The sequence below is a fragment of the Eumetopias jubatus genome, unplaced genomic scaffold (genome assembly GCF_037043125.1).
Source record: "Eumetopias jubatus isolate StellerSeaLion01/CBP00866 unplaced genomic scaffold, mEumJub1_p1.0 scaffold_10, whole genome shotgun sequence".
Taxonomy (NCBI): domain Eukaryota; kingdom Metazoa; phylum Chordata; class Mammalia; order Carnivora; family Otariidae; genus Eumetopias; species Eumetopias jubatus.
The window spans coordinates 95,849,939-95,874,606 of NW_028274816.1; the positions used below are offsets into that span (position 1 = coordinate 95,849,939).

At 51.5% G+C, this 24,668-nt stretch overlaps 2 protein-coding genes across 2 annotated transcripts; one reads left to right on the forward strand and one right to left on the reverse strand.

The window, feature by feature from the left end:
- Window positions 1–10,385: 10,385 nt before the first annotated feature.
- Window positions 10,386–20,285, forward strand: SMARCD2 (SWI/SNF related BAF chromatin remodeling complex subunit D2). The gene is made up of 13 exons (XM_028087473.2): window positions 10,386–10,926; window positions 15,289–15,473; window positions 15,672–15,714; window positions 15,857–15,979; window positions 16,940–17,095; window positions 17,537–17,632; window positions 17,773–17,874; window positions 18,021–18,182; window positions 18,346–18,443; window positions 18,626–18,761; window positions 18,940–19,062; window positions 19,185–19,286; window positions 19,364–20,285. The coding sequence occupies exons 1-13, from the start codon at window positions 10,711–10,713 to the stop codon at window positions 19,415–19,417; spliced, it is 1,596 nt and encodes a 531-aa protein (XP_027943274.1). The 5' UTR covers window positions 10,386–10,710; the 3' UTR covers window positions 19,418–20,285.
- A 51-nt stretch (window positions 20,286–20,336) lies between these two features.
- PSMC5 (proteasome 26S subunit, ATPase 5) lies at window positions 20,337–24,609 on the reverse strand. Its single transcript, XM_028087474.2, has 12 exons — window positions 24,528–24,609; window positions 23,899–23,970; window positions 22,795–22,864; window positions 22,379–22,476; window positions 22,156–22,212; window positions 21,849–22,079; window positions 21,406–21,532; window positions 21,114–21,304; window positions 20,925–21,023; window positions 20,729–20,839; window positions 20,550–20,636; window positions 20,337–20,446 (listed from the first exon to the last, which is right to left on the reverse strand). Exons 1-12 carry the CDS (start codon window positions 24,549–24,551, stop codon window positions 20,393–20,395), a joined length of 1,221 nt encoding a protein of 406 aa, XP_027943275.1. The 5' UTR covers window positions 24,552–24,609; the 3' UTR covers window positions 20,337–20,392.
- Window positions 24,610–24,668: the final 59 nt, after the last annotated feature.

Sequence of the window (24,668 nt, forward strand, 5' to 3'; positions counted from 1 at the left end):
CAAGGGTTGGCCGGGACAAGTGGGGCGGGCCAGGAAGCTAAAACCACAGGAGGGGTTTGCGGGAAAGATACGGGTAGAGAACCCTGTATCTTGCTTAGTAGAGAGCGCATGTTTGACCCAAGATAATAGCTACTCGGCGAAACAAAGTGAAAACGAAAGAGAAAGGGTTATTGTAGCAAGTAACGACACTATAAGAAAAACAAAGGGTGGTGCGCCCCTGTGCCTATTTGTCATGTGGTACGGCCTGAACACGTGAGGCGCCGCGCGCGGGAAAGGGCTGCGCGCGCAGGGGTCGCGCCGCTTCTTGGGCGTCGGTTCTCGCTCGCCTAAGAATCTAGCTGGCGTCGCTACGGGTTCTTCCTGGGTGACCTGGGAAATGGGTTCCACGGGACTTTTTGCCAATATCCGAAAAGACCTTTTTGTGCCCCCTCCCCGTTTCTCCACATACAAATAATATTCTTGAGTGAACGAGCATTTCCTTCCTCACTTCCTACCAAACGTGCCTGCGCTCTCGCTCCCGCGCCCAGGAGCTATGAATAAGCCATAAAAATGGGGGTGAGTAAATCCTCTGTTGCATCTCTCCACCCGAGCCCCCTTTCCTCCGCTTTTATGTCAAACGTCTTCTGAGGCTCGTTTCTCAAGAACACTCTCCTGCGTCCAAATTGGGGCATTCCCAGGGGCGCCCTGCGGTGTCCCTGGCTCTCCCTCAGCCCTTGTCCGACCGTGAGCCATGGGCTGAGTTCCTTGGTGCAGTGAACTTTGAGGATTTGGGAGTTTGGTTTCCGGGGACCAATTACTACGTGCAGTCCCTGTCTCATTTACTTACCTCCTTTGAGGGAGGCACTACTATTAACTCCATTTTATGAATGAAGCCTTATTTCTTTGATATATTATGAGTGAGCGGCGTCGTGTCCAAGAAGGGCAGCTGCCTTTCGTGTGCCCTAGTTGTACCAATGCTTTGCCTCCATCCATACTGACAGTTTGAGGGAGAATGTCACGAGAAATAGAAGCTTTGGGGCCAGACAAACCTGTCTATGAGTTCCTCTTCGATGTCTTTCTAGCTTTGGGACTATGGGGAAATTACATAACTTCTAGTTCCTCTTCTGTCAAAAGGAATGACATTTGGTTTATGTATATGAAAGTGCCTACCATTGTTTTTGACACTAAATAGGTGTTCAATAAATGGTAGTCTGTTTTCCTTCTGCACTCCCACCCTAAAACGGTCAGGGTTTATTCAAGGCTAGTTTGTAAGACCCATCACAGTCACTCCTTCAAGCTACCCTCATTTCTTTTTTATGGCTTTGAATGGGTTTTGCTCATTCGTGTTATATATTTCTGCAAAGTGCTACCAAGTCAACATCATAATCACCCCTTGCTAGAAACCAGTCTCTGCCCTTATACTTAGCAGGATTTTTTTCAGCTGCTTATTTCTATAAGGTACTTTTGAATGTTGTATTCTATTTTGTCATATGCTTACATTTTTATTGTCCTTTCCCCAATTCCTCAGTGGTATTATCAACCTTAACTTTCATTTCTTCAATTAAAATCTTAAATTTTAACATTTCAAGGCTGTTAATATAATCCCATCTAATAAAAATAGGTGTATTGTATAAAAATAGTTCTTAAAAAATTATAGTACTTTTATAAATTGGTCCATAGTGAATTGAATTTTGGCAAGTGGGCTTGCTCCAATTGACCCATTTCTTTTTTTTAAAAAACATTTTATTTATTTCTTTGACAGAGACAAAGCGAGAGAAGGAACACAAGCAGGGGGAGTGGGAGAGGAAGAAGCAGGCTTCCCGCTGAGCAGGGAGCCCGATGCGGGGCTCGATCCCAGGACCCTGGGATCATGACCTGAGCTGAAGGCAGACGCTTAAAGACTGAGCCACCCAGGCGCCCCAACCCATTTCTTTATGTGAATGGTACTTTCCTAGGGAAGTAGAGAAATCGTTCCTTCAAATGGATAATTGCTTTGGCCTGGGTGGTCATGGTTGTGGGAATGGGTTATAGAAGCAGTAGGTTTGAACCTGACAAAAATGGGAAACCACAGCTAGAGGAATGTCCTCTTCTGAAGTGGCATTTCCCTTTTGACTATTTTCTTTGTTTCTGGGCTCCCCAAATCTGCTGCTTCCCTGATCCCTCAAGACTCTTTTCTCCCTTACCTGTTTGTTATTCCTGGGGCTGTCAATGCCTGGCTCATGGGCACATTGTTTATGGAAGCTACATGGTTTTTAGGGTCAGTGCAGTCTTCACCAGAATTAGAAGAACAGAAAATTAAGGGTTAAAATCAGGAGTTAGTATTAAGTGAATCAACCTTGGCCAGCCCATCAGAGTCAAGGTGAGGATAAGATCTGGGCTAAGAAGTAAACAAAGAAAAATCCAAGAATCCAGGTGGAAGGTCACAAATCAATAAAGTTTAAGAAAGCAAGAACATAAAGCTTGAGAAAGATTTGGGTGCCAAAGCTAACTGTTACAGCTAAGCTGGTTTTAACCTTCTGCCCTGATGGGTTAAGTCCTAATCAGGACTGACTTGGAACCGAGTTCTGGCATGGGGAAGCGGAGGTAACTTTTATCAGAGCTATTTCCTGAGCAGGCATTGTTTCTGTACTGTCCTTGTCCTCCTAGAGTTCACATTGGAGGGGTGTGTGAATAGAGACAGAGCCCTAAACAAAAGCCACAGCACAATATGATGATTACTCTTACAGAAATTTAGACTGAGTATTATGGAAAGCAGAAAACAACAAATTGATGATGGCAGTTGGAAGGTCGGGATAGAAAGTCATGGAAAATTCCAGAGGCAGTGACATTTGAGTTGGCCTTGAAGAATAACAGACACTTGCTTAGCAGGGAACTGGGGAGGAGCACTTACTCTTTTAATCAATATGAATTGAGTACTTAACTTTGTGCCAGAACTATTGTTCTAGGTAGTGGGGGCACAGCAGCAAACAAAGCTCCAGCCTTGAAGGAGCTTACATTCTAGTGATGTCATAGGCAGAAGAATCACAGCATGGAAGAGCTTGGTGTGTCCAGGGAAGGGTGAGTTCAGTTGGGATGTTGGTGGAAAATAAAGCTGGAGAGGCCGGAGCAGGACCGAGTAAGAGCCACTTACACAGGCTGAAAAGTTTAGAGGCAGATTCTTCTGCAAGCCCTTGCCTTTTCAACGTTTCAGAGCTGTGGAAACCTTTCCACCAAAGACTCTTGCAAGGTCACTTAATATATAAAACAATAAAAGCAGCACTCCTTGTTGAAGCAGGGATGAGAGGTGGGGGAGGGTGGGAGAGGATCTCTCAGTGCTTGCCTCCCTTCTCACACTCAGGTCATCACAACAGCTCTGAGAAACCCGAAGGACCCCAGTGGGTTTAAAGCCCAATGCTGAACGTAATGGAGGGCACACAAATATAGGAAAATGGAGAGATGTGATCAGATTTGCTGCCTTGGGACAAAATTGCCAGGGAGGATGGGGTAGGATGGCTTATAAGCAGAGAAACTAGTTGGGTGGATTATGGAAGAGATGCTGACGACCTGACCTATGGTGGGTAGGATAGATCCAAAAAAAGATTTAGGAGGTAAAACCAACAGAACTTGAAGACTAAGACTGAAGGGGAACAAGAGTCAGAGGAGTGAAAGATGATTTCAAGACCACAGAATGGAGGTCCTTATCCTTAAGGCTTTCTCTGTTCTATTCACCTCTTTGATTGCAGGTGTCCCTGGGCATCTGGTTGGGTCACTCCATCTTTGGCTTTCATCTGCTTACAAGACCGGTTTGAAATGTCTCAGCAAAGCAGGGTTGGCCCTTCACCATGTCCTCATGCCCTAAGTCAGGATAGATACAGGAGAGAAGACTGAGAGGAAGGACAATGGAGACCTTGATTTTGGACAGATGGGTATAAATGACCTATGGAGCATCCAGCAGTGAATTGGAAATATGGATCTGAACCTTAGGAGAGAGGTGGTAATTGGAGTTAGAGATATAGGCTCATCAGAAAGTAGACAGTAATTGATGGGATGGGAATAGATGAGTATGCCTGGGTAGGTCACATATACAGAAAAGAGCTAAAGATAGAACCCCAGAGGACAAGCACATTTATGGACCCAGTGGAGACGCTTGCCTTATCTTTCCTCTGTCTTAGTGGCCTTTTTTTCAATTATACTGGTGGATCTAAGTCCAAATTCAGGAGCCAGGAGGTCACCTCTGAGAGGGTCTGGGAGATGACCAGGGAGAAGACTCAGACCACAGTGCCACCCAGGTCTCTGAATGCACTATAACCCTCTACCTTGCATGGGGAGAGAACAACTGGTAGAATCATGCCCTAGACCTTGGCTCCAGAGATTTCAGGAGGGTCACCTGGGCTGTAGACCTGAAGCTCACCTCTTGAATCCTGGTATCTACTCCCACTACTAGAAAACATTCTTAAGGTTACCTGCTAGACTGTGTTGACTATGAAAATATGTGTATTGAGAACTGTGACTATGTTATGCACATAGAGAAGGAGCTTCCATACACTTGACGATCTAGCAAAATCGATTCTGATTCTCTTCACCCTGTACTGTTTCATGCCTTTGAGCCTTATTCTGTTTTCTTTGCCTAACTTGTGCGTAGCCTTTTTTGCATACCATCCTCCAAGAAGTCTTCACTAATCCCTTTCCTTCGTTAAAGGCCCCTCCTCTGTTTCCCCATGGTACCTTATGAATACCTTCTATCTTAGTACTTGTCGCATGGAGAAATGGTCTATTTCTGCATTGATCTTTACTAGAAGATGTCAGAGACTGGCACATAGAAGCTGCTCAATAAGTGCTTCTCAGATGGAGACTACAACAGCTGCTGCTTTGCCATCCAGGCTTTCCGCTGCTCTGACGGGGCAGTGCCCTAGGCCTGCCTCACCACCACATCCGTTTGGAAGTCGGATGCGTTGCCGCTTGGGGTTCCACCTACGACAGGCTCCTGGTACAGCCCCAGCAGTGCTGCCATTGTGGTAAATGTTTCCCACCAGGACCTGACTATCCACATTGCTTCTTCTGAAATTCCAACCTTCTGAGGGCCATCACAGTGAGAAGTGATCCTTTGCTGGCCTGCTCTAGGGGAAGGCCTTTCTCCTAGGAACTCCTTGGGAGCTATTTTTGCCCACCACATAGCTGGGTGAAGAAGCCATAGAGCCCACACTGGGAATTGTCTTTTTGGCTCAGGTTTATTAAATACTTTCAAAATACTTTAATAGGGGCACCTGGGTAGCTCAGTCGGTTAAGCGGCTGCCTTCGGCTCAGGTCATGATCTCAGGGTCCTGGGATCGAGCCCCTTATCTGGCTCCCTGCTCAGCAGGGAGCCTGCTTCTCACTCTCCCTCTGCCTGCCGCTCTGCCTACTTGTGCTCTCGACCTCTCTGTCAAATAAATAAAACCTTTAAAAATAAAATAAAGTACTTTAATAAATTAAATACTTTAGTTCCATTAAGTCTCTGAGTGTCTGTAGGTGCAACAGGGTCAGAGGTTATAGTAAAGTCCCTCTTCTGAGACCAAAGAACATTTCAGAGTGAAATTCTGAAAAGTGGTCAGTGAGTAGAGTAAATATCAAGGGAAGAAAAGAGGAAGAAAAAAAGGCATTCCAAGTCAAGGGAATAATGGCATGGGAATGCTGCCTCCATGACTGCAAGTCCTGTATTTGGCTATAGCATTAGGTCCTATGAGGGTGGCAGTAGGAATGGCCTCCCCTCCCCCCATCTCTTTCGATTCTTGAGCATTAACTCAGTGTTCTCTTTTACAAGGTCTTGAATTGCCCCTAGTGATATATCAAATCCCATTTGCCTATTGTGTGACCACCAGTGGTATATCCTTCAAATCAAAATGCTCCAGAAAACCTTTCTTTTTTTTTTTAAGATTTTATTTATTTTATTTTTGAGGGGAGGAGGGGCAGAGGCAGAGGGAGAGAGAGAACCTCAAGCAGACTCCCCACTGAGTGCAGAGCCCCATGCGGAGCTCGACCCCACAACCCTGAAATCATGACCTGAGCAGAAACCAAGAGTCAGAGGCTCAACCAACTGAGCCACGCAGGCTCCCCTCTAGGAGAGCTTTCTAATTAATCAGGTTCTGCCAATTAACCTCCTTTTCTCTGAGTGCCCACAGAACTTGCTTTTCAGTTTGAAAGCTTTCTTTGCAAGTAAAAACAGACCAGAGGTAATAACAGAGAAATAACAGCAATGAACAAGAAGTCATATATAGTAGTTAAGTGCCTGGATTGTGGATTCCAAAACCGGGTCAGAACCAGGTTTGAAGCCTAGCACCATCACAGTGAAGGTAGGGGAAGTAACTGAATCTCGCTGCCTTGATTTCTAAAATAGAAGTAAAATTAGTATTTACCTTATATGCGTTGTGAGAGATAAAAGAGGTAATACGTGGGCGCCTGGGTGGCTCAGATGGTTAAGCGCCTGCCTTCGGCTCAGGTCATGATCCCAGGGTCCTGGGATCGAGTCCCGCGTCAGGCTCCCTGCTCCTTGAGAGCCTGCTTCTCTCTCTGCCTCTCTCTCTCTCTCTCTCTCTCTTTCATGAATAAATAAATAAATAAATAAAAGGTAATATGTGTGTAAATACTTAATAAGTGTTAGCTATTCTCTGCCTTCTGTATAGGAAATCTTTATCCCTTAGATAGCTCTATTTCCTCCCGAATACCTTGAGGATATTTTTTCATAGCAATTAACTCATTGTGGATATTTTGTTTATCATTCTCTCTCAGTACACTTAGAAATCATTCACTTATTTAAACACATTTATCGAATAGGTTATGACAATGATTGAGTGACACAATATATACCCTAAATAATTGAAAACAGGTACTCAAAGAAACACACGTACATGCACATTCACAGCACAGCACTCCTTACAATAACTAAGAGATGAAAACAACCTAAATGTCTACGAACGGATAAATGGGTAAGCAAATTATGGCATATCCATACAGTGGAATATTATTCAGCCATAAAAAGAAATGACGTACATGCTACAACATGCATAAACGGTGAAAGCATTATGCTAATTTTTTTAACATTATGCTAATTGAAAAAAGCCAGACACGGAAGTCACATGTTATATGATTCCATTTATATGAAATAATTGGAATAGGTAAATCCATAGGGACAGAATGCAGATTGGTGGTTACCAGGGGATAGAAGAAGGAGTGAATGGGAAGCAACTGCTTAATGGGTATGGAATTTTCTTTTGGAGTGATGAAAATGTTTTAGAATTAGGTAGAGGTGTTGGTTGTACAACACTGTGAATGTATTAAATGCCAATGAATTGTTGGCTTTAAAATGGTTAATTTTACATTATGTGAATCTCACCCCAATAAAAAAAAGAAAAAAAAAAAGAGTTCCTGCCTTCACAGAATTTGTGTTTTAGCAAAGGAGCCAGATCAGACAGTAACCTAGTTCACATATAAACAAGCAATTATATATTGTGATAATCACTTGGTAGGAAATGAAGTAAGGGGATAGGGTGGAAAAGCTAAGAGCCGGAAGTAGAGAGGCTCTGAGGTTGGCAGGGGCTTAGCAGTTTGAGAAATTGCCAGGAGAACCTCTGGACTGACTCTTAAAGAGCCAAAGGCAGTGATTTTTTTTTTTTTTAAGATTTTATTTGTTTATTTGACAGACACAGCGAGAGCAGGAACACAAGCAGGGGGAGTGGGAGAGGGAGAAGCAGGCTTCCCGCAGAACAGGGAGCCCGATGCAGGGCTCGATCCCAGGACCCTGGGACCATGACCTGAGCCGAAGGCAGACGCTTAACGACTGAGCCACCGAGGCGCCCCCAAAGGCAGTGATTTGAAAATGAGCCCAAGGAGATAAGCAGGAGCCAGGTCCTGTAGAAACTTACATGTCATGAGAGGGAGTATGACATTCAATCTAAGAGCAATGGGAAGCGGTGGAGAAATTTAAGCAAGGGATAAAGAAGACCTGAATTCCATTTAACTGGTTCATCTTTTTTAAAATGCACTTATTAGCTTGTCTGTTTTCTAGAGGAAAGGTTCTCAACAAGGCAGGTTGTATCAGAATTACCTGGGGGGCTTATTCTGTTATGTTTTTAAATTTTAATTCTAGTATAATTAACATATAGTGTTATATTAGTTCCAGGTGTATAATACTGGGAGGCTTATTCTTAAAATATAACACTGGAAGCTTGTGTGTGTGTGTGTGTGTGTGTGTGTGTGTGTGTGTGTGTGTGTGTGTTGTGTAGGGGATTGGCTGGCAGGGATATTTTGAAATAGCTCCCCAGGGGATTTGCCCCTACTACTTCCTCTAGAACTCTAGAGTTGCTCTAGGAGCTTGAAAGGCTTGAAATGGACATTAATTGCATTATCATGAATTCTTTACCCACTTTTCAGGGGTGGGAAGGGTCCCTGGTTCAATGACTGTAACAATTCCAGTGGCCTACTCTCGGACTGCCAGGTAACCCATTTTGAGGCAGAAAGAGAAGAGTGAGCTTTGTGAAGACTAAGAGGCAGGAAAGCAACAGCAGAGCAGGGTTCATCACTGGAGGAAAAATACCAGGAAGTACAGGTGAGCAGAACTGATTTCCAAAAAGGGTTGGAGGACTGTACTATAAATAGGATCTGGGGTGCTATGGTGCAAGACTAGGTTAGGGATGAAAACAAAGCAGGGAAGTTATATAGTGAAAATCAATCTTGGCTACTCAAAATTGTCTGAGTAGCAACAGCATTACTTTGGAGCTCTAGAAGCAATTGCACTACTAGGTGTTTATCCAAAGGATACACAAAGAGTGGGGCGCCTGGGTGGCTCAGATGGTTAAGCGTCTGCCTTCGGCTCAGGTCATGATCCCAGGGTTCTGGGATTGAGTCCACTGCATCGGGCTCCCTGCTCCTTGGGAGCCTGCTTCTCCCTCTGCCTCTCTCTCTCTGTCTCTCATGAATAAATAAATAAAATCTTAAAAAAAAAAGATACAAAAAGAGTGGCTGGAAGAGCCACATGCAGCCCAATGTTTATAGTCGCAATGTCCATAACTGCCAAAATATGGGAAGAGCCCAGATGTCCATTGAGGGATGACTGGATAGAGAAGATGTTATATGATATATATCTCAAATGGAATATTACTCAGCCATCAAAAAGAATGAAATCTTGCCATTTGCACATCCACAATGTGGATGGAACTAGAGTGTATTATGCTAAGTGAAATAAGTCAGAGAAAGACAAACACCATATGATTTCACTCATGTGAAATTTAAGAAACAAAACATGAACACGGGGGAGGGAAAGAAAAATAAGATGAAAACTGAGAGGGAGGCAAACCATAAGAGACTCTTAACTCTAGGGAACAAACTAGGGATGCTGGAGGGGAGGTGGGTGGGAGGATGGGGTAACTGGGTGATGGGCATTAAGGAGGGCACTTGATGTAATGAGCACCGGTGTTATATGCAACTGATGAATCACTAAACTCTACCCTGAACCTAATAATACACTATATGTTAACTAACTTTAATTTAAATGAATAAAGAACAAAAAGAAATGCAGAAGCTTGAGTCCTGCCCCAGACCCCAGGCCGACTGAATCATAATCTCCGTTTCAAATAAGAGCCCCAGATGTTTCTTATGCTCATTAAAGTTTAAGAAGCACTGGTCTGTATGATGGGGAGAAAACCCCAGATGACCAGAATGTAGGCTTTGTGAAACAGCTGAAGCACTTTATTTTGAATTCCTTATGATACAGGACAGTGGTTTCGGAAAAGGTACTGAATTTTTTTTCAATTAAGTACTATAAATCCTGGAGAAAGACCTTATTTAACTGCAGGGAGTTTTCTCATAATGCAAAATCCCTACCCCTAGAATCATTTCCGGTGGAGTAAAGTACTAGGCTTCCTTAAAGTGAGGCAAAGCCACTTTAAAAATACGCGATAAGAACTCGGCACTTGGCCAAGTCAGCCCTTCACACAGCTGGATCGGGTCTGGGGCAGCTGATGTCCCTTGGCAGCTCTGAGCCACCAGGATGGCTTTTTTTAAAACAGTCAAGCTGGCGGTTCTCCTGCCTCAGGGAACAGCTCTATGTTGAGTCTTTAATGCTGAAAACGTAGAAAGGAGACTTAAAACTATTTTCAGGGAGCGTACCTGGGAGACTCGGGGAGTTGGCTACAATAGGGAGAGATCAGCAACTACCCATTCACTGTTGAAGCCCTAAGTGACCTTCAACCTCTGACCCCGCGCCTTGCACAGCGCTTCCTGCGCAGCTTTCCGCCCCCGCCCCTTCGGCCAAGGGCTGGCCCGAGGGGTGTGGGCGTGGCTCTGGGGCTGGCGGTTAGGGGTGGTGCCTGTTAGGGGCGGGTCTCGCGAGGGGCGGGATTTGAGGAGGCATCCTGGCATTGGGCTGCTGGTTCTAGGCGGGGCCTAGCGCCGGGCTTGTTTGGGCGGGGCAGGGAGTTAGTTGCCGCCTCCCGGTAACTGGACTCCGGCGGCCAAACCTCCGGAGGCCGCGGGCGGCCGGCGAGCCTGCAGCAGATCCCGGATCCGGAATTCCCCGCTCAGGACCGGAATCAGGATCGGCCCTGCCCCAAACCGAGGCTGCGAGGAACTCGAGAACTTGGATTGGGAAATCCCGGAACCCGGATCAACAAACCCTAGAACCCGGAATTTAGATCGGAAAGTCCCGGAACACGGATCGCGGAGCGGACTCGACACGGAGTCCGGAGCCCGGATCGCGACAGCGCCGGACGGGAGGGAGCGATGTCGGGCCGTGGCGCGGGCGGGTTCCCGCTGCCTCCGCTGAGTCCTGGTGGCGGCGCCGTTGCCGCGGCTCTGGGAGCACCGCCTCCGCCAGCGGGACCCGGCATGCTGCCCGGACCGGCGCTGAGGGGGCCAGGACCGGCTGGAGGCGTGGGGGGCCCCGGGGCCGCCGCCTTCCGCCCCATGGGCCCCGCGGGCCCCGCCGCGCAGTACCAGGTGAGCGGCGCGGATGGGCGGGCGGCGCCGCGAGCACGCCCGGGGCTGGGGGCGATGGGGGGCCTCGAGTGAGGGCCCCGGGGCAGCCACCTGGACACAGGGCACGGGGGCCCTGCGTGCGGAGTGCGCGGGACACGGTGGAGGGCAAGGCCGGGTGGTGGGGCAGTTGGGGGAGAAGGTACGAGCGACTCTGGGGTGGAGGGTTTGAAGCAGTTGGGAGGGTCTGGACGCTTTCTTGGAACCGGAATTCTGAGTAACTGAGAGGTGGAGGAATCGGAGCTACTGAGTTGTGAGCGAGTGGGTTGAGAAGTCTAGTGTAGATCTTAGGGTAGGGGGTTCAGGGAAGCACTGAGAAAGTTGTGCAAAAGGGCCCTCACTGAGAAACCAGGGTTACCCTGCATTGGCCTTGGTCCCGCTCTTGGTCTGCGCTGGGTTTTTTGTTTTTTTTTTTCTTTTTCTTTTTCTTTTTCTAGTTGGGAACTGGCAGAGCTCTAGCTGTCTGAGATGGCTCCCAGCTGCTGAGGAGGAGGAAGAAGGGCCTGGCTTCCCACGGCATGGGAGGTCGAGCATAGGGCAAGGGGATCCCAGCCTGGGGCAGGGTCTACTCCAGGTCAGGCCCAGGAGCCCTCGCATGGGATGGCTCTGGGTTCGACCAGAGGTGGTGATGGCCAGGCCTGAGGGAAGCGGAAAGCCCGGCCCACTCTGGGCAGACTCTCTTTTTGGCTTTTGGCCTGGTGTCCTAGTGTCCAGGAGTTGATTAGTCTGCAGGAGCGGAGAGGCTCCACTGAGCCCTGCTGGTCTGGGGCTGGAGGAGCCTGCAAGAGTTGCTTCAAAGAGTTCTGTCCTGACCCCTTTGGAGTTTGGCTTCGAAGAGAGAGCTCAGGTTGCAGCTTCAAAGGCCATTGAGAGCCCCCCCCCCCGCCCCCCGCCACAGTCCATTGTTTCTGGTTGCCCCAGAATGCTTGGGAATGGTCCCCATCCTTTTTCCCACTCCCTCTCCACTTTTATTTAGCCTTTAGGTTCTTTCTAACAATGCCATATCCCACCCAACCCATGTGCCCCAGCATTTGGCACTGGCTTCTTTGCTCATCTCCCAGGGAAGCTGGGGCTTACTCTGTTCCCTGAACTTCATGTCTCCACTAGGATCCTCATAGAATAGGGTATGCATATCTGCCCCCCACCCCAGTTCTGGTCCCTCACTTTCTTAAAGAGATGCTTAACTGGGGACAGTGATTTTTTTCCCTCTTACTCCTCATTCTACCTCCTCCCTATAAAAAAAAAAGTGTCTGAGTATTGACAGAGATAGACCTGGTCCCAAGGACTCCATCTTTCCCATCTTGCTTCCCCCTTGGGGATTCATGGGTCCAAGGTGATGCTGAGGGGCCCCTGGGCCGGCTAGCTGAGGACTGGCCTTCGAGTCTCCCTGTGGGCCTTTGGCCTGAGAAGGATCTAAGAAACAGAGAGGAGCCTCTCCAGTGTCCTCTGCTCGAAACCCGTGGGCAGTGTGGCCTGGGGAAAGCCCCCGGAGAGACCGGGTTCCACAGCTCTGTGTAGGGAGTGCTCTAGGGCCAGTGGCAAGGTCCAGCTGACCGGCTGGGTAGCCCTCGGCTGCTAGGGTTGGGGACTAAGGGGAAGGCACTGAGCCTCTGCTGCTGCAGGCTTCCTGTCCCACCAGCTTTACATCACCTCCTCCTCCTCTTCCAGGGAGGGGGGCAGTGGAGGTCGAAGGGGAGAGGGAGGACCCAGTTCACTCTGGCCGAGTTCAGGGAAGATCCTGCTTGGCCTCTTTGCAAGTCCAGTTGTGTGGCTTCCAGGAGATGGGACTTGAGATCTGAGGGGCAAAGGGGTTCCTGTCCATTAGAGCACATGAGGTGAGCTAGAAGAGCGAGGGTTTCGGGGCCCAAGCTGGGCAAGTGGGGGAACCCCTGGAAGGAAGGGAAGTGATGACCCACCTCCCGCCGCACCACGGTTCTAGCTGTGGATCATACTCAACAGAGGAGCTTAAGGAAAACAAGAAATGAAAAAAACAAAACCCAAAGAAACACAGATTGTGGGGTTCACTCCAGAGTTCAAAATAGGTTCTACTCACGGAGGGGTACGTTCTCTTCTCTCAGGCCGGGCTACCGGCTCGGAGGTGGGGCGCTGCGTGCTCTCTGGAGGCTGTGGCCTCAGGCCCGGCCACGTGCCCCTGCTGTCCTCGGTGGTGGGAGGTAGAGGCCCACTTAGGACGTGGGCTGGTGCCGGGCTCGGGGGAGGACGCTGTCGCACACCTCTGAGGTTCAGGGCACTGAGCCAGGCCTACCTAGTTCTACTGCAGGCGGGGACTCACAGAGCCTGGGGAGATCCAACCTGGGGGTTTTTTGTGTAGGTTTTTTTTTTTTTCCCCTCTTGGGTTTTTTATTTTGAAGAGGAGTTACTGGTGCTTCAAAGAACAGGTGTGGAGCTTGGCAGGACCAAGCTGGGACTTCGTGAGCTGTAGGCAACCTTCCCCTGGGCCCCTTCTCTCTCTTGGGGGAAGCCTGGGGCCCTGGGCAAGCCGGGGGCTCTGCGCCTGGGAAGCCGGAGCAGATGTCTGGGAGGAGCCCATTCCAGGCCCTGCCTGTGCCACGTTGACTTGGGGCTTCCTGCTGCCGGAGCACCTGCCTGCGAGGGGTGGGTGGCAACAGGAGGTTTTGGGACCGCCCTAGTGAGTAGCTTCCCGGGGACCACAGGAAACTAGCTCGCTCTCTGCACATCCCCCTGCTTCAGTTGTTCTTCCACTCAGGCTCAGGCTCAGGCTCAGGCTCAGGTTCAGGGTGGGGAAAATCCGCCCAGGATGTCTGGAGCCTGGACTTAACAGCTGTGGCCACACTGAGTTTTTTTCTGTAATTTGGCCATGGCTCATTAAGGCTGAGGAACAGGCTTTCACCTTTCAACAGCTCAGATGAATCTTTTCCTGATGAGGAGAAAGTGCAGCAGGACTCCTGAGGCCCCAGAGCCCCCTACCTTTAACTCCATTCTCCCAGATGCTTCTACCATCTCTTCTTCCTCCTTTGCCCTTCCTTACATCTCTGGGTCGTTTTTCTCCATCTCTGCCTCTGGTTAGGAGTCTGGCCCTCTGTGCTGAGAACATGAGTTCAGTGCTAGATGAAAAAGTAGGGGAAGCCTCTCATCTCCACGCTACTGGGCCCGGGTTGCGGGGGGGTCCTCTGATTTGGTGCAAGTCCCTACCCAGCCTGCTTGGTTGGGTAGTTGTGTGGGTTGCATAATCTGGGCCCTGGGGCCAGCCCCGTGAAGCTGCCAGGGATCGTGTGTGCGAGGCATAGCTGCCAAACAGGCCTTGCAGGCCGCAGCTGTGGGGAGGGGGGCACAGGACCAGGGGGGACTCCCAGAAATGTTGGGGAGCTGGACCTCTGTGGGAAATCCTTCTGCAAGTTTCTACAGAAGCTGTTTCTGTCACCCAGATTCCTAGTGACCCTATGACTGACCTTGTATCACAGGATAATCTTATTTCCGTTCTCCAGTTCGGGACTGTGCGGGCTGAGTTAAGGCCCAGTCGGCCCCAGCGGCCAGATGGTGTGTGGACCACAGACAGAGGCCACCCAGGGGCCACAGCTTTCCTCTTGGGGTCTTCTGGCATCGGGGTGGGGAGCAGGGCAGTAGGGAGGTAGAGAGAAGGGTCCAGGTCTGGGTTGTAAGTAGGGGCCATATGGTGACCAGATGGTCTCTGGACTCTGCCTGAGGCCACCGCCACCAGTCGGGACATGCTCCCAGCCATCCTGCTGGAGCTTGCTCACCTGCGGGGCCGCTGCCTGACGGGCATGCCAGCCCCTCGGCCTGTCTTCCTCCCCTCGGTCACACCGCTGGGCTAGTGCCCAGAGATGGATGTTGGCGTTTTGCCTACTCCTGTCACCCTGCCTCCCTCCACCCGGCTGTGACCATGCCCCCGTGCCGTGCTTTTTTTTTTCTCTCTCGTTGGGTGGGAGTGCTTGGTGGCGCCATGTGAGGCCGTCCGCAGTGCCTCATAGCTGGATGGTCCCAGGGAGCGCGGCATCGCGTGCGGGGGCTGGAAGGCGGTGTGGGGCACTGAGACACTCCCGCAGGCCCTTCCCTCGTGGCAGGCCTCTCCTCCCACCCCCAGGGTTCCGGCAGGCCTCATTTGCTGGCACGGATGCCAGGGCAGGTGAAGGGGGCAGGGCAGGTGTGGTTTACATTTCTCCTCTCAGGCACCTGCTCCCCTTTGTTCCTGGCCCTCCGACCTGGCCTCTGCGGTGCGCTGCTTCGGGCCCAACCCGGCCCAGGAGGAGGATGGAGAGAATGGGCTATGGGCCCTGTGGGGCCCTACCGCTGACCTGTGCACCCCCATTGCCTTGCTTCCCCCAGCGGCCTGGTATGTCACCAGGGAGCCGGATGCCCATGGCTGGCTTGCAGGTGGGACCCCCCGCCGGCTCCCCGTTCGGCACAGCTGCTCCCCTTCGACCTGGCATGCCACCCACCATGATGGACCCATTCCGCAAACGCCTGCTTGTGCCCCAGGCCCAGCCCCCAATGCCCACCCAGCGCCGGGGGTAAGACCGTCCTGTTTCTCCTTCCTCCATCCAGCCTAGCTCTAGTGGTAAACAGAGCAGTTCCTTCTGTCCTAAGAGCTCTGATGATTGAGGGGCACTCCTGGTTCTTCTGGGGACGGGTCCTAGGGGCTGGAGGGGTGGGTGGGGGGAGGTGTGTTTCGACCACTGACATCTTAGGTGAGTTTTCGTCCTTCCTAGGTTAAAGAGGAGGAAGATGGCAGATAAGGTTCTACCTCAGCGAGTGAGTATGTTGGGCAGGGGCCTAGGAGGCCTGCCCAGTGGCTGGTGGACTGTGGGTGCAGTCAGGCTCCCCCAGTCCTGGGATGGGGGAGCAGGGAGCCTGAGCTGCAGCAGAAACAAGCCGAATTCCTCCCTTCCTCCAGATTCGGGAGCTTGTCCCAGAGTCTCAGGCGTACATGGATCTCTTGGCTTTTGAGCGGAAGCTGGACCAGACCATTGCCCGAAAGCGGATGGAGATCCAGGAGGCCATCAAAAAGCCTCTGACGGTGTGTTTGCAGCCCTGGCCAGCCCTGGGCCTTCCCAGACTTCTCTGCCTCTCCTTGGCCTTATTTTTGGAGGCCAAGCATGGGGCTGCGAGTTCTCACACTGCAGGATGCAGCCCATTAGTTGAGCATGAACTCAATTTAATGTGGTGGGGCCAACATGTTTTTTTTTTTTTTTAAGAGTTTATTTATTTATTTGACAGACAGCGAAAGAGGGAACACAAGCAGTGGGAGTGGGAGAGGGAGAAGCAGGCTTCCCGCTGAGCAGGGAGCCCGATGCGGGGCTCGATCCCAGGACCCTGGGATCATGACCTGAGCCGAAGGCAGACGCTTAACGACTGAGCCACCAGGCGTCCCTGGGGCCAGCATGTTTTAACAAAATATAAAATAGAAATACTTCACAGTAGGGTAGTACTTACCATAGAAGTATCATTTAATGACATTTTGTTTCAGATGTTTATATATGTATGTGGCTCGTGGGTTGTGATTTAAAATGTAAATGTTATAGATCGTTATAGATCATGGTCAGAAATTTGCAGGGCAAGACTAGAGGATAGATAGGGGTAGTTTCTGCTTCCCCCCACACCTTTTTAAAAATAATAATCCAGAACAGTCCCCTGAATGATGAAAGCTTCCAGAGACAAAGATACTTTGGGGCCATGATGGGTGTCTGAGTTGTGTTTAAAGTGTGAGCTGGAGACTTCTGATTGGCCCGACAGCACCCTCTATGTCCCTGTCACACCACCGATCCCACTGTGTTGGAATTGTTGGTCGTCCATCTGTCTCCCCCATAACCGTGAGCTCCTCGGAGTCTGGGACCGGGATTTCTTGACTCCTCATTGCCCGTGCCTAACAAGGTGCCCGGCCCCTCGTCTGCGCTCAGTATTGATGTGGGAAGATTGGGTAGCATTGTTTTCCAACTTGTTGGCCCACCTCTAGCTGGCTGTCTTTCTTGCTCTTTAGCAAAAACGAAAGCTGCGGATCTATATTTCCAATACGTTCAGTCCCAGCAAGGCAGAAGGTGATACTGCGGGGACCGCAGGGCCCCCCGGGGGAACCCCCGCAGGGGACAAGGTGGCTTCCTGGGAACTCCGAGTGGAGGGAAAACTGCTGGATGATGTGAGTTGGGAAAGGTGGTGTCTGGAGGGGAGGTGGCCTGTGTGGGGTTGAGACTGGGGTCAGACACTGGGGCACTTCCGGAGAAGTCCTGCCTGAGGGAGAGGGCTCTGCTCAGGGTCACAGCTCCAAGCCAGTTAGAGGTTGGAGGTTGAAGATTTGTTTGTTGTCACCATAGTTATCCTGAAGGTGGCAGTGAAGCGTCTTGAGGAAGCGGGGGGTACCCCTTTCTAATTCAGTCCTATTGGCTACCAGCGGGGTTGCACCCAGAGCCCTTTCCTGGCCCCCAGTCTCTCCCTGCCCAGTCTCATTGCTTCCTTCAGGGCCCCAGTCTTCAGTACCCTGAGCTTCAGAGTTGAAATAGCCCCCTTGTTGGGGGCTTAGCCTGGGTTACGTTTGAGAGCCCAGCAGCACCCCCAGCTCACACCCATGACCGTTCCCCAGCCTAGCAAACAGAAGAGGAAGTTTTCTTCATTCTTCAAGAGCCTCGTCATTGAGCTGGACAAGGAACTGTACGGGCCTGACAACCACCTGGTGGAGGTGAGAGGCCCCGGGGCACAGGGAGTGCAGGCCAATACGCCGGGGGGACAGAGAAGCGGCCTTGGTCCCTTGGAGGGCCCAGTGTGTACACCCCTGCCCACTCCCTTGGTGACGAGGTCTGCTCCCCGCCTCCCTGCCAGTGGCACCGGATGCCCACCACCCAGGAGACTGATGGCTTCCAGGTGAAACGGCCCGGAGACCTCAACGTCAAGTGCACCCTCCTGCTCATGCTGGATCATCAGGTGACATGTGTCTGGGGCCACAGGGAGTCCTCTGGGGGAGGGGGGCAGGTTCCTGTTGTAAACCCTCCCTGTCCTGCCCCGTCCTTCCACTTTGGTTTCTCACATGAACACAACTCCACCCCCAACCCCCGTCTGTCCATTTCCAGCCTCCCCAGTACAAGTTGGACCCCCGACTGGCAAGGCTGCTGGGGGTGCACACACAGACCAGGGCGGCCATCATGCAGGCCCTGTGGCTTTACATCAAACACAACCAACTGCAGGACGGGCACGAGCGCGAGTACATCAATTGCAACCGGTACTTCCGCCAGGTGAGCTGGCCGCCGTCCTCCCCGCGCCTTGCCCCCCGGGCCCTACCCCCCGCTCCACAGCCCCATGGGGCACGTTCCTGGCCATGTTCTCCACACTGACCCTGGAGTGGTCCACTTCCCTCTGTGCCCTCAAAGGCATCACCGAGCCTTTGGTACTCTCTAGATCTTCAGTTGCGGCCGACTTCGTTTCTCCGAGATTCCCATGAAGCTGGCTGGGTTGCTGCAGCATCCAGACCCCATTGTCATCAACCACGTCATTAGGTAAAAGAGCCTCTCATCCCCCTCTTTCCATTTCAGAGCCATTTACCTTTGGCTTGACCTAAAAGCCAAAGAGAAGTAGCAAGTTTGGTTTCTTGCTCCCTGAGCGTGTGCAGGTTTGGCCCAGGTGGGTGGGATGAATGCAGCTCTGTGCTTCCCCTTCTCCTCCTGTGTCCTGCCTACAGTGTAGACCCTAATGACCAGAAGAAGACGGCATGTTATGACATCGATGTGGAGGTAGACGACCCACTCAAGGCCCAGATGAGCAATTTTTTGGCCTCTACCACCAATCAGCAGGAGATTGCCTCCCTTGATGTCAAGGTGGGCCCTCTGCCTCTCCACCTTCTCTGGGACCCAAGGTGGGGGTGGACAGGCTCTGTTGGGCATTTCTGTACGTGTAACACCTTGGGATGGGATCTGTGAGTCCTTTGGGGTTAGGCCTGGAAACAGGACTCCCTAAGAGTAGGGTCCAGTCTGACACGTGGACTCCCTTCTCCAGATCCATGAGACCATTGAGTCCATTAACCAGCTGAAGACCCAGAGGGATTTCATGCTCAGCTTTAGCACCGACCCTCAGGACTTCATCCAGGAATGGCTCCGTTCCCAGCGCCGAGACCTCAAGGTGCGGTCCTCGTCCTGAGGCTGATCCCATGCTAGGCCCTAGGGGATCTTTACCCCCGTCACTACGTCCACTTCCTGGGGCCGACTTGCACTGCATATAGCTCTCCTCCTGGCTCTCTGCAGATCATCACTGATGTGATTGGGAATCCCGAGGAGGAGAGACGAGCTGCTTTCTACCACCAGCCCTGGGCCCAGGAGGCAGTGGGGAGGCACATTTTTGCCAAGGTGAGGCTCTGCCCTGTGTGCTCTCTTGAGCTTGTGAGCAGAGGCCTGAGCCACTAGTCTCTCCTCTCTCTCTCCAGGTGCAGCAGCGAAGGCAAGAACTGGAACAGGTGCTGGGAATCCGCTTGACCTAACTGCTCAGGGACCCCCTCCTCTGCCTAGAAGGGGACCACCCTCTGGGGCCAGAGACACACAGGCTAAGGATGGGGTGAGGGGTGTCTCCTGTCACCCCCTGCTCCCCAGCTATAGTTTCATAAATGTAGTGATAGGATTCCTTGTTGCTTGGTCCCCCAAAGCCTTATACTTATTTTCTACTTCGGCTTTAACTGGGTTCACAAGAGATGCCTCCTCTGCTCCCTGCAGGCCCAAGTCGGTCCGCCGGAGGCTGTCCTTTGACATTGTCACGGAGACCTTTCAGAACCGGGCCCGCTGGCTTGGCTTGTTTACAGACCCCCTTGGGGCCAGTGTCCGAGCTGGCTCTGGGGCGCTGGGTCAGGAAGAGGAGCACAGCTCACGCTCTTCCTAGCCTTTCTAAACCAAAGTTCTTGGCCATTCCTACCAGCCCAGCCTTGCTGCTGGTTTTTCCTTTTCTTTGGGTATTTGCACTATGTGGGAAGCAGGTTTTTCTATGCGGGAACCACTTTTTTTGTACAGGGGTAAGTTGGGGTTTTCAGGGAGCCCTGTTTGGTGCCTCCTTCCGTTTTTTTCTTTCCTCAATCTATGCAAGCGGCTCTGGCCGCCATCTCCTCGGACGCCAGGGGGCTGCACCCCAGCTCTTGAGCCCAGGGTGGGAGAGCCTCCTCGGAGGGGACTCCAGTTCTCTAGCAGGGCCTGAGGTACGGGTGTGCGTGCTTGGTGGAGGGCGGGGGGATGGGAGGGGGAGCGGTGGGGAGGACTGTTATTGCCCTTTGGAGCTTGGAGGAGGGTGGACCCCAGGGCTTGGCAAGGGCCACTTCTGGCAGGTTTGGGAATTTCCAAATAAATCCTTGTTTATTGGTGGTACCCGGACCTGGTCATTCAACAGTGTGGCCACGCAGTAACAGACTAAAGTCCTTCAGGGCTTGTCCTGCAGAGCTTTATTTGAGGGATCCACACAAAAGACAAGCACCTCACTTCCAAAGCTTCTTGATAGACATGTTTTTCTCACTATCCTTCTGCATGACCTGGAGAGAGAAAGCATTAAGTTACAAACGGAACAACGAACACACGCTCTACCCGCCCTGATCGAGCGTCCGTCAGCGAGGGCAGAAAGACAGAGGCCTCTACCTTGGCTACGGCCATCTCGAAGTCCTCCTGGGTGACGTGGACACGCCGTTCCCGCAGGGCGTACATGCCAGCTTCAGTGCACACCCCCTGGGCAGAGGAAGGAAGCCAGGCACTGTTGCTGTGCCCTGGAACTCACAGCTTCCTGCCGCGGCCCCCTTCTCCCTGGGCCCTCCGATTACCTTCACTTCGGCACCGGATGCCCCAGGCATGAGCTCGGCAATTTTCCGCAGGTTGATCCCCCGGGTCAGGTTCATTTTCCGAGAATGAATCTTCAGAATGTCCAGCCGGGCCTAGAGAGGGGACAGAGAGGAAAAGCCTGAGCCCTGTGGCCTACCTCCACAGCCAGAGCCACCCCCAGCTCGGCCCCTCACAAACCTCCTCATTGGGGGGTGGGAATTCAATTTTTCTGTCAATGCGCCCGGGGCGAAGCAGCGCAGAGTCCAGGATGTCAATCCTATTAGTAGCCATGATAACCTGAGTGGAGAAAGAGGGTGGTGGCAGCATCAGCCAAGCCCTTCCTCGGGCTGCACCTTGCCCAAGGCCTTCCCTTGGACGCCCCCTCACCTTGATATTCTTGGTGGCCTCAAAGCCATCCAGCTGGTTGAGCAGCTCCAGCATTGTCCGCTGCACCTCACTGTCCCCTCCAGAACCCCCCTCCAGCCGTGAGGAGCCAATGGAGTCAATTTCATCCATGAAGATGATAGATGGAGCGTGTTCTCGTGCCATGACAAACAGCTCCCTCACCATTCTTGCCCCTGTGCAGAGGCCAAGCTGGCGTTAAGGGGGCAATGAGCTCCATACCCTCACCTCCACCCCCTCACTTCTGCTTGGTTTTCGGGTTTCTAGCCAGAGTTACCTTCCCCAATGAATTTCTGTACCAATTCAGAGCCGGAGACACGAATAAAGGTGCAGTCTGTGTGATGAGCCACAGCCCGGGCCAACAGTGTCTTCCCAGTGCCTGGGGGTCCATATAGCAGCACCCCCTAGAAAGAAACAGCAGGACTCAGGGCAGAAGCCAGTCCCCACATTACACTAGGGAACATTTACCAAGTGCCCGCTTTGGGCTAGGCCCCGTGCTAGATGCTGGGGTATACATAACGAACGCTGAGGTCGTTCCTAGTGCTTTTCTCGGAGCCACCTCGGTACCGTGGCAGCACTACCCCCAGCCCCTCTCCCGTGGGGAGCCCAGTGTAAGTGGGGTCTAGTATGTCCTGACACCTCCCCTGAGCCCTGTACTCACTTTGGCTGGGGCAGAAATGTGCCAGTAACAGCATGACCCTTCCACGGAAATCTTCTCACCTTGGGCTGCGCAATGCCCAGCGCCTCAAAGAGCTCAGGATGCTTGACAGGCAGCTCGATCACTTCTTTGATCTCCTTAATCTGCTTGTCCAGTCCACCGATCATCTCATAGGTTGAATCTGGCACCTTCTCCACCATCATCAGTGACACTAGTGGGTCTACCTTGTTGGGCAAGATCTTGTGCAGAGTGTAGCTGTCGTTTCTAAGAGCCACCCGGCAATTGGGTGTCACCTGGCCGAGGGGAGAGTTTCAGGAAGTGGTGTGCTGAGAGCTAAGCCCAACCTCCCACCTCACCTGCTGCACTCACGTCGTTGATGTCGATGTTCTTGTCCACATCTACGACAAACTTGCCTTCAGGATGCACCTGAAGAAATGAGGACTTGTTACCTTTCCTGACAGCCACCTCACCACCCACCTCACCCAGGAAGACCCATGAGCCCTAAGATAACAGTGTCCTGGCAAGACTACACACAGACGCATGGGAATGCACCAGGCATTAGGCTGCTCCCTGGGGGTCATGGTGCCTTTACCTTAACCAACACTTTTTTCTTGTCCATGGCCCGGACTACTTCCCCCACATAGGAGCCCTGTTCCTGCAGCAGCTGTAGCTCTTCCCGCAGTAGGCGAACTGGATGGGAAACAGACATAACGGTCACCCAGCTTCTTTGGTGTCCCCTCTCCTACAACTCAATTCAATAGGCATGGATGAAGCACCATTCTGAAGTTTTAGAAGACCACAAAAATAAAGTCAAAATTTAGGTCTCTAAAGGGATTAACAATGCAGCTCGGGAGAGGCATGCATGTGAACAACCATGTAACAGTGCAAAGCGTAACCTTAGACTCTGAGAAACAAGCACCAAACATGAAGTCTCAATTTAGGGAGATTCGAACAGTCAGACCTCGGACAGACTGCCCAAATGCAGCCTTCCCATCTTTCCCTCCTCACCTTTTGCATTAAGCTCATTCCTCTGTGCCTGCAGCCTCCGGAGATTTTGGCTCTTATCATTTACAATCAGCTATGAAGGACAAGAAACAGAGCAGAAAACACTAGGAGGTTAAGCTCTTGGCCAAGATCCTCACAGGCTGGTATGAGCTGAGTGACAGAAGAGCACAGGGCACCTGCATGTTCTAGATTGTGCAATAGAATTCTAAAGACCCTGTCCTTTCTTCTAAGAGTCCCTCTGGGGCCTAGGGCAGCCAACAAAAAAGGCTAGTTGTCCTAACACACTGGTCCAGAAATAACAAACCCTAATGGAGAAAAGTTACAGCTGCCTCACATAGTCAATTTCTTTCAAGACAAAGACATGGTAGAGTGGGAAGATCACTTGAGTCAGAAGCCTACGTTCTAACCCCACTGCTGCCAATTAACAGGTAGGTAAAACTAAGGAAAGCCTTTAAAAGGTCAAGATCTCTTACCAAACCTTAAGTAGATACAGCGTCACCTACCCTGCCTCTCTTCTGGACTACTGTGAAGAACAAATGACACCACATATAAGAGCACTTCAAAGACGATAAACCTAATATAGCTACAAATGTACCAGGAGTTTAGAAATCACCCTTGTGACTTTCCCTCATCCAATTTATGTATTTTCCTTATTGCTAGGGTCCCTGCTCCCTCTTTAGGCAAGAGCACTGGATTGCCCAATTCCTTTTCATTCAGTCCCATGGAATCATTATGCAGACCCCGCAGTTCTGTCTGCCCTCCACTCTCACCCTGCCCCAGCCCCAGTGTGCTAAATCTCACCTGAACCTTCGTGTTCCCTTACAAAACAAACCCTCGCATTCAGACTTCTAGACGGAATGGCATTTGGCTAAGAGTACCTTTTAGGTTAAAATCTGACTCTTCAGAATGCGTAATAAACTCTGAATACTGATTACCTTCAAAGGAGTGGGAGTTGAGAGAAACAAGAGACTTAACATACTTCCTATGGTTGACCAGTTACTTCTACTGCACCCCCCCCAATGGAATTATGTGGATTTATAGAAACATACTCATTCAATCCTTCATCCCTCTTCTAGCTGCCTCTGGACCTCTGGAGTCCGTCCTCACCTGGAGTTCTTCAATCTTGGACAGATAATACTGGCGGAGTCCACTGCCTGCCTTCCCCTCTTCCAGCTCCATCTGAAAACACAGTGTAATTATTAAACAGGCCAAAAAAAAAAAAAAAAAATTCCAGGGAAATACCCACTTCCAGCTTGGACTTTGGAGGAGTAAGATTTGGGTTCGAATGCCTCAGTCCTTCTCTTTAGAACCCTCCGCTTCCCGGTGACTAAACTAAAAGCAGAATGAGAAAGCCGCCTACCTCCTAAGACTTTCAGGAGAATCAAAAGACAATATACACGGGAGCGCTTTGTAACGAGTCAAGCGCTGTAAAAACCCGAGGTATCATTACTCGAGGTGGAGCCACCATTAGGAACGGGGCCCTACCTCCCGCGACTCGCGGACGGGCCGGTTCCCGCTCCCATCGCTCCCCTCACTCTCTCGGCCCTGCTTTGACCCGCCGGGGGCGGCGCTGACACAGCAGATCCGGTCCCAGGCAGGGCCCAGTCTGGATTGGTCCACCCACCCCCGACCCACCCAACCCACCCGACCCTCTTGCCCCGGCCAGCGGCCCACCTCAGATCACGCCTGCTTGTCATCGAGCCCCCGTCCCCGCCCGGCCGCCGCAGCCGCCATACCTGCTCCGGTCCGTCAAGCGCCATCTTCCCTCTCTCACGGAGACCGCCGGCATCTGAGCCGCCTTGGCGCGCAGGCGCAAAAGCAGGGGCTTAGGGTCCAGCGACACTAACAGAGAAGAATTCCGGGTCAATGGGCGGGGC

Coding starts and splice junctions, on each gene's coding strand:
- SMARCD2 (XM_028087473.2), top strand. CDS start 10,711: ATGTCGGGCCGTGGCGCGGGCGGGTTCCCGCTGCCTCCGCTGAGTCCT. Junction 10,927..15,288: donor GCCCCGCCGCGCAGTACCAG/GTGAGCGGCGCG, acceptor TGCTTCCCCCAG/CGGCCTGGTATGTCACCAGG. Junction 15,980..16,939: donor CCATCAAAAAGCCTCTGACG/GTGTGTTTGCAG, acceptor CTTGCTCTTTAG/CAAAAACGAAAGCTGCGGAT.
- PSMC5 (XM_028087474.2), bottom strand. CDS start 24,551: ATGGCGCTTGACGGACCGGAGCAG. Junction 22,080..22,155: donor AGAACATCGACATCAACGAC/GTGAGTGCAGCA, acceptor CCCCTCGGCCAG/GTGACACCCAATTGCCGGGT. Junction 21,305..21,405: donor ACAGAAATTCATTGGGGAAG/GTAACTCTGGCT, acceptor GCCTCTGCACAG/GGGCAAGAATGGTGAGGGAG.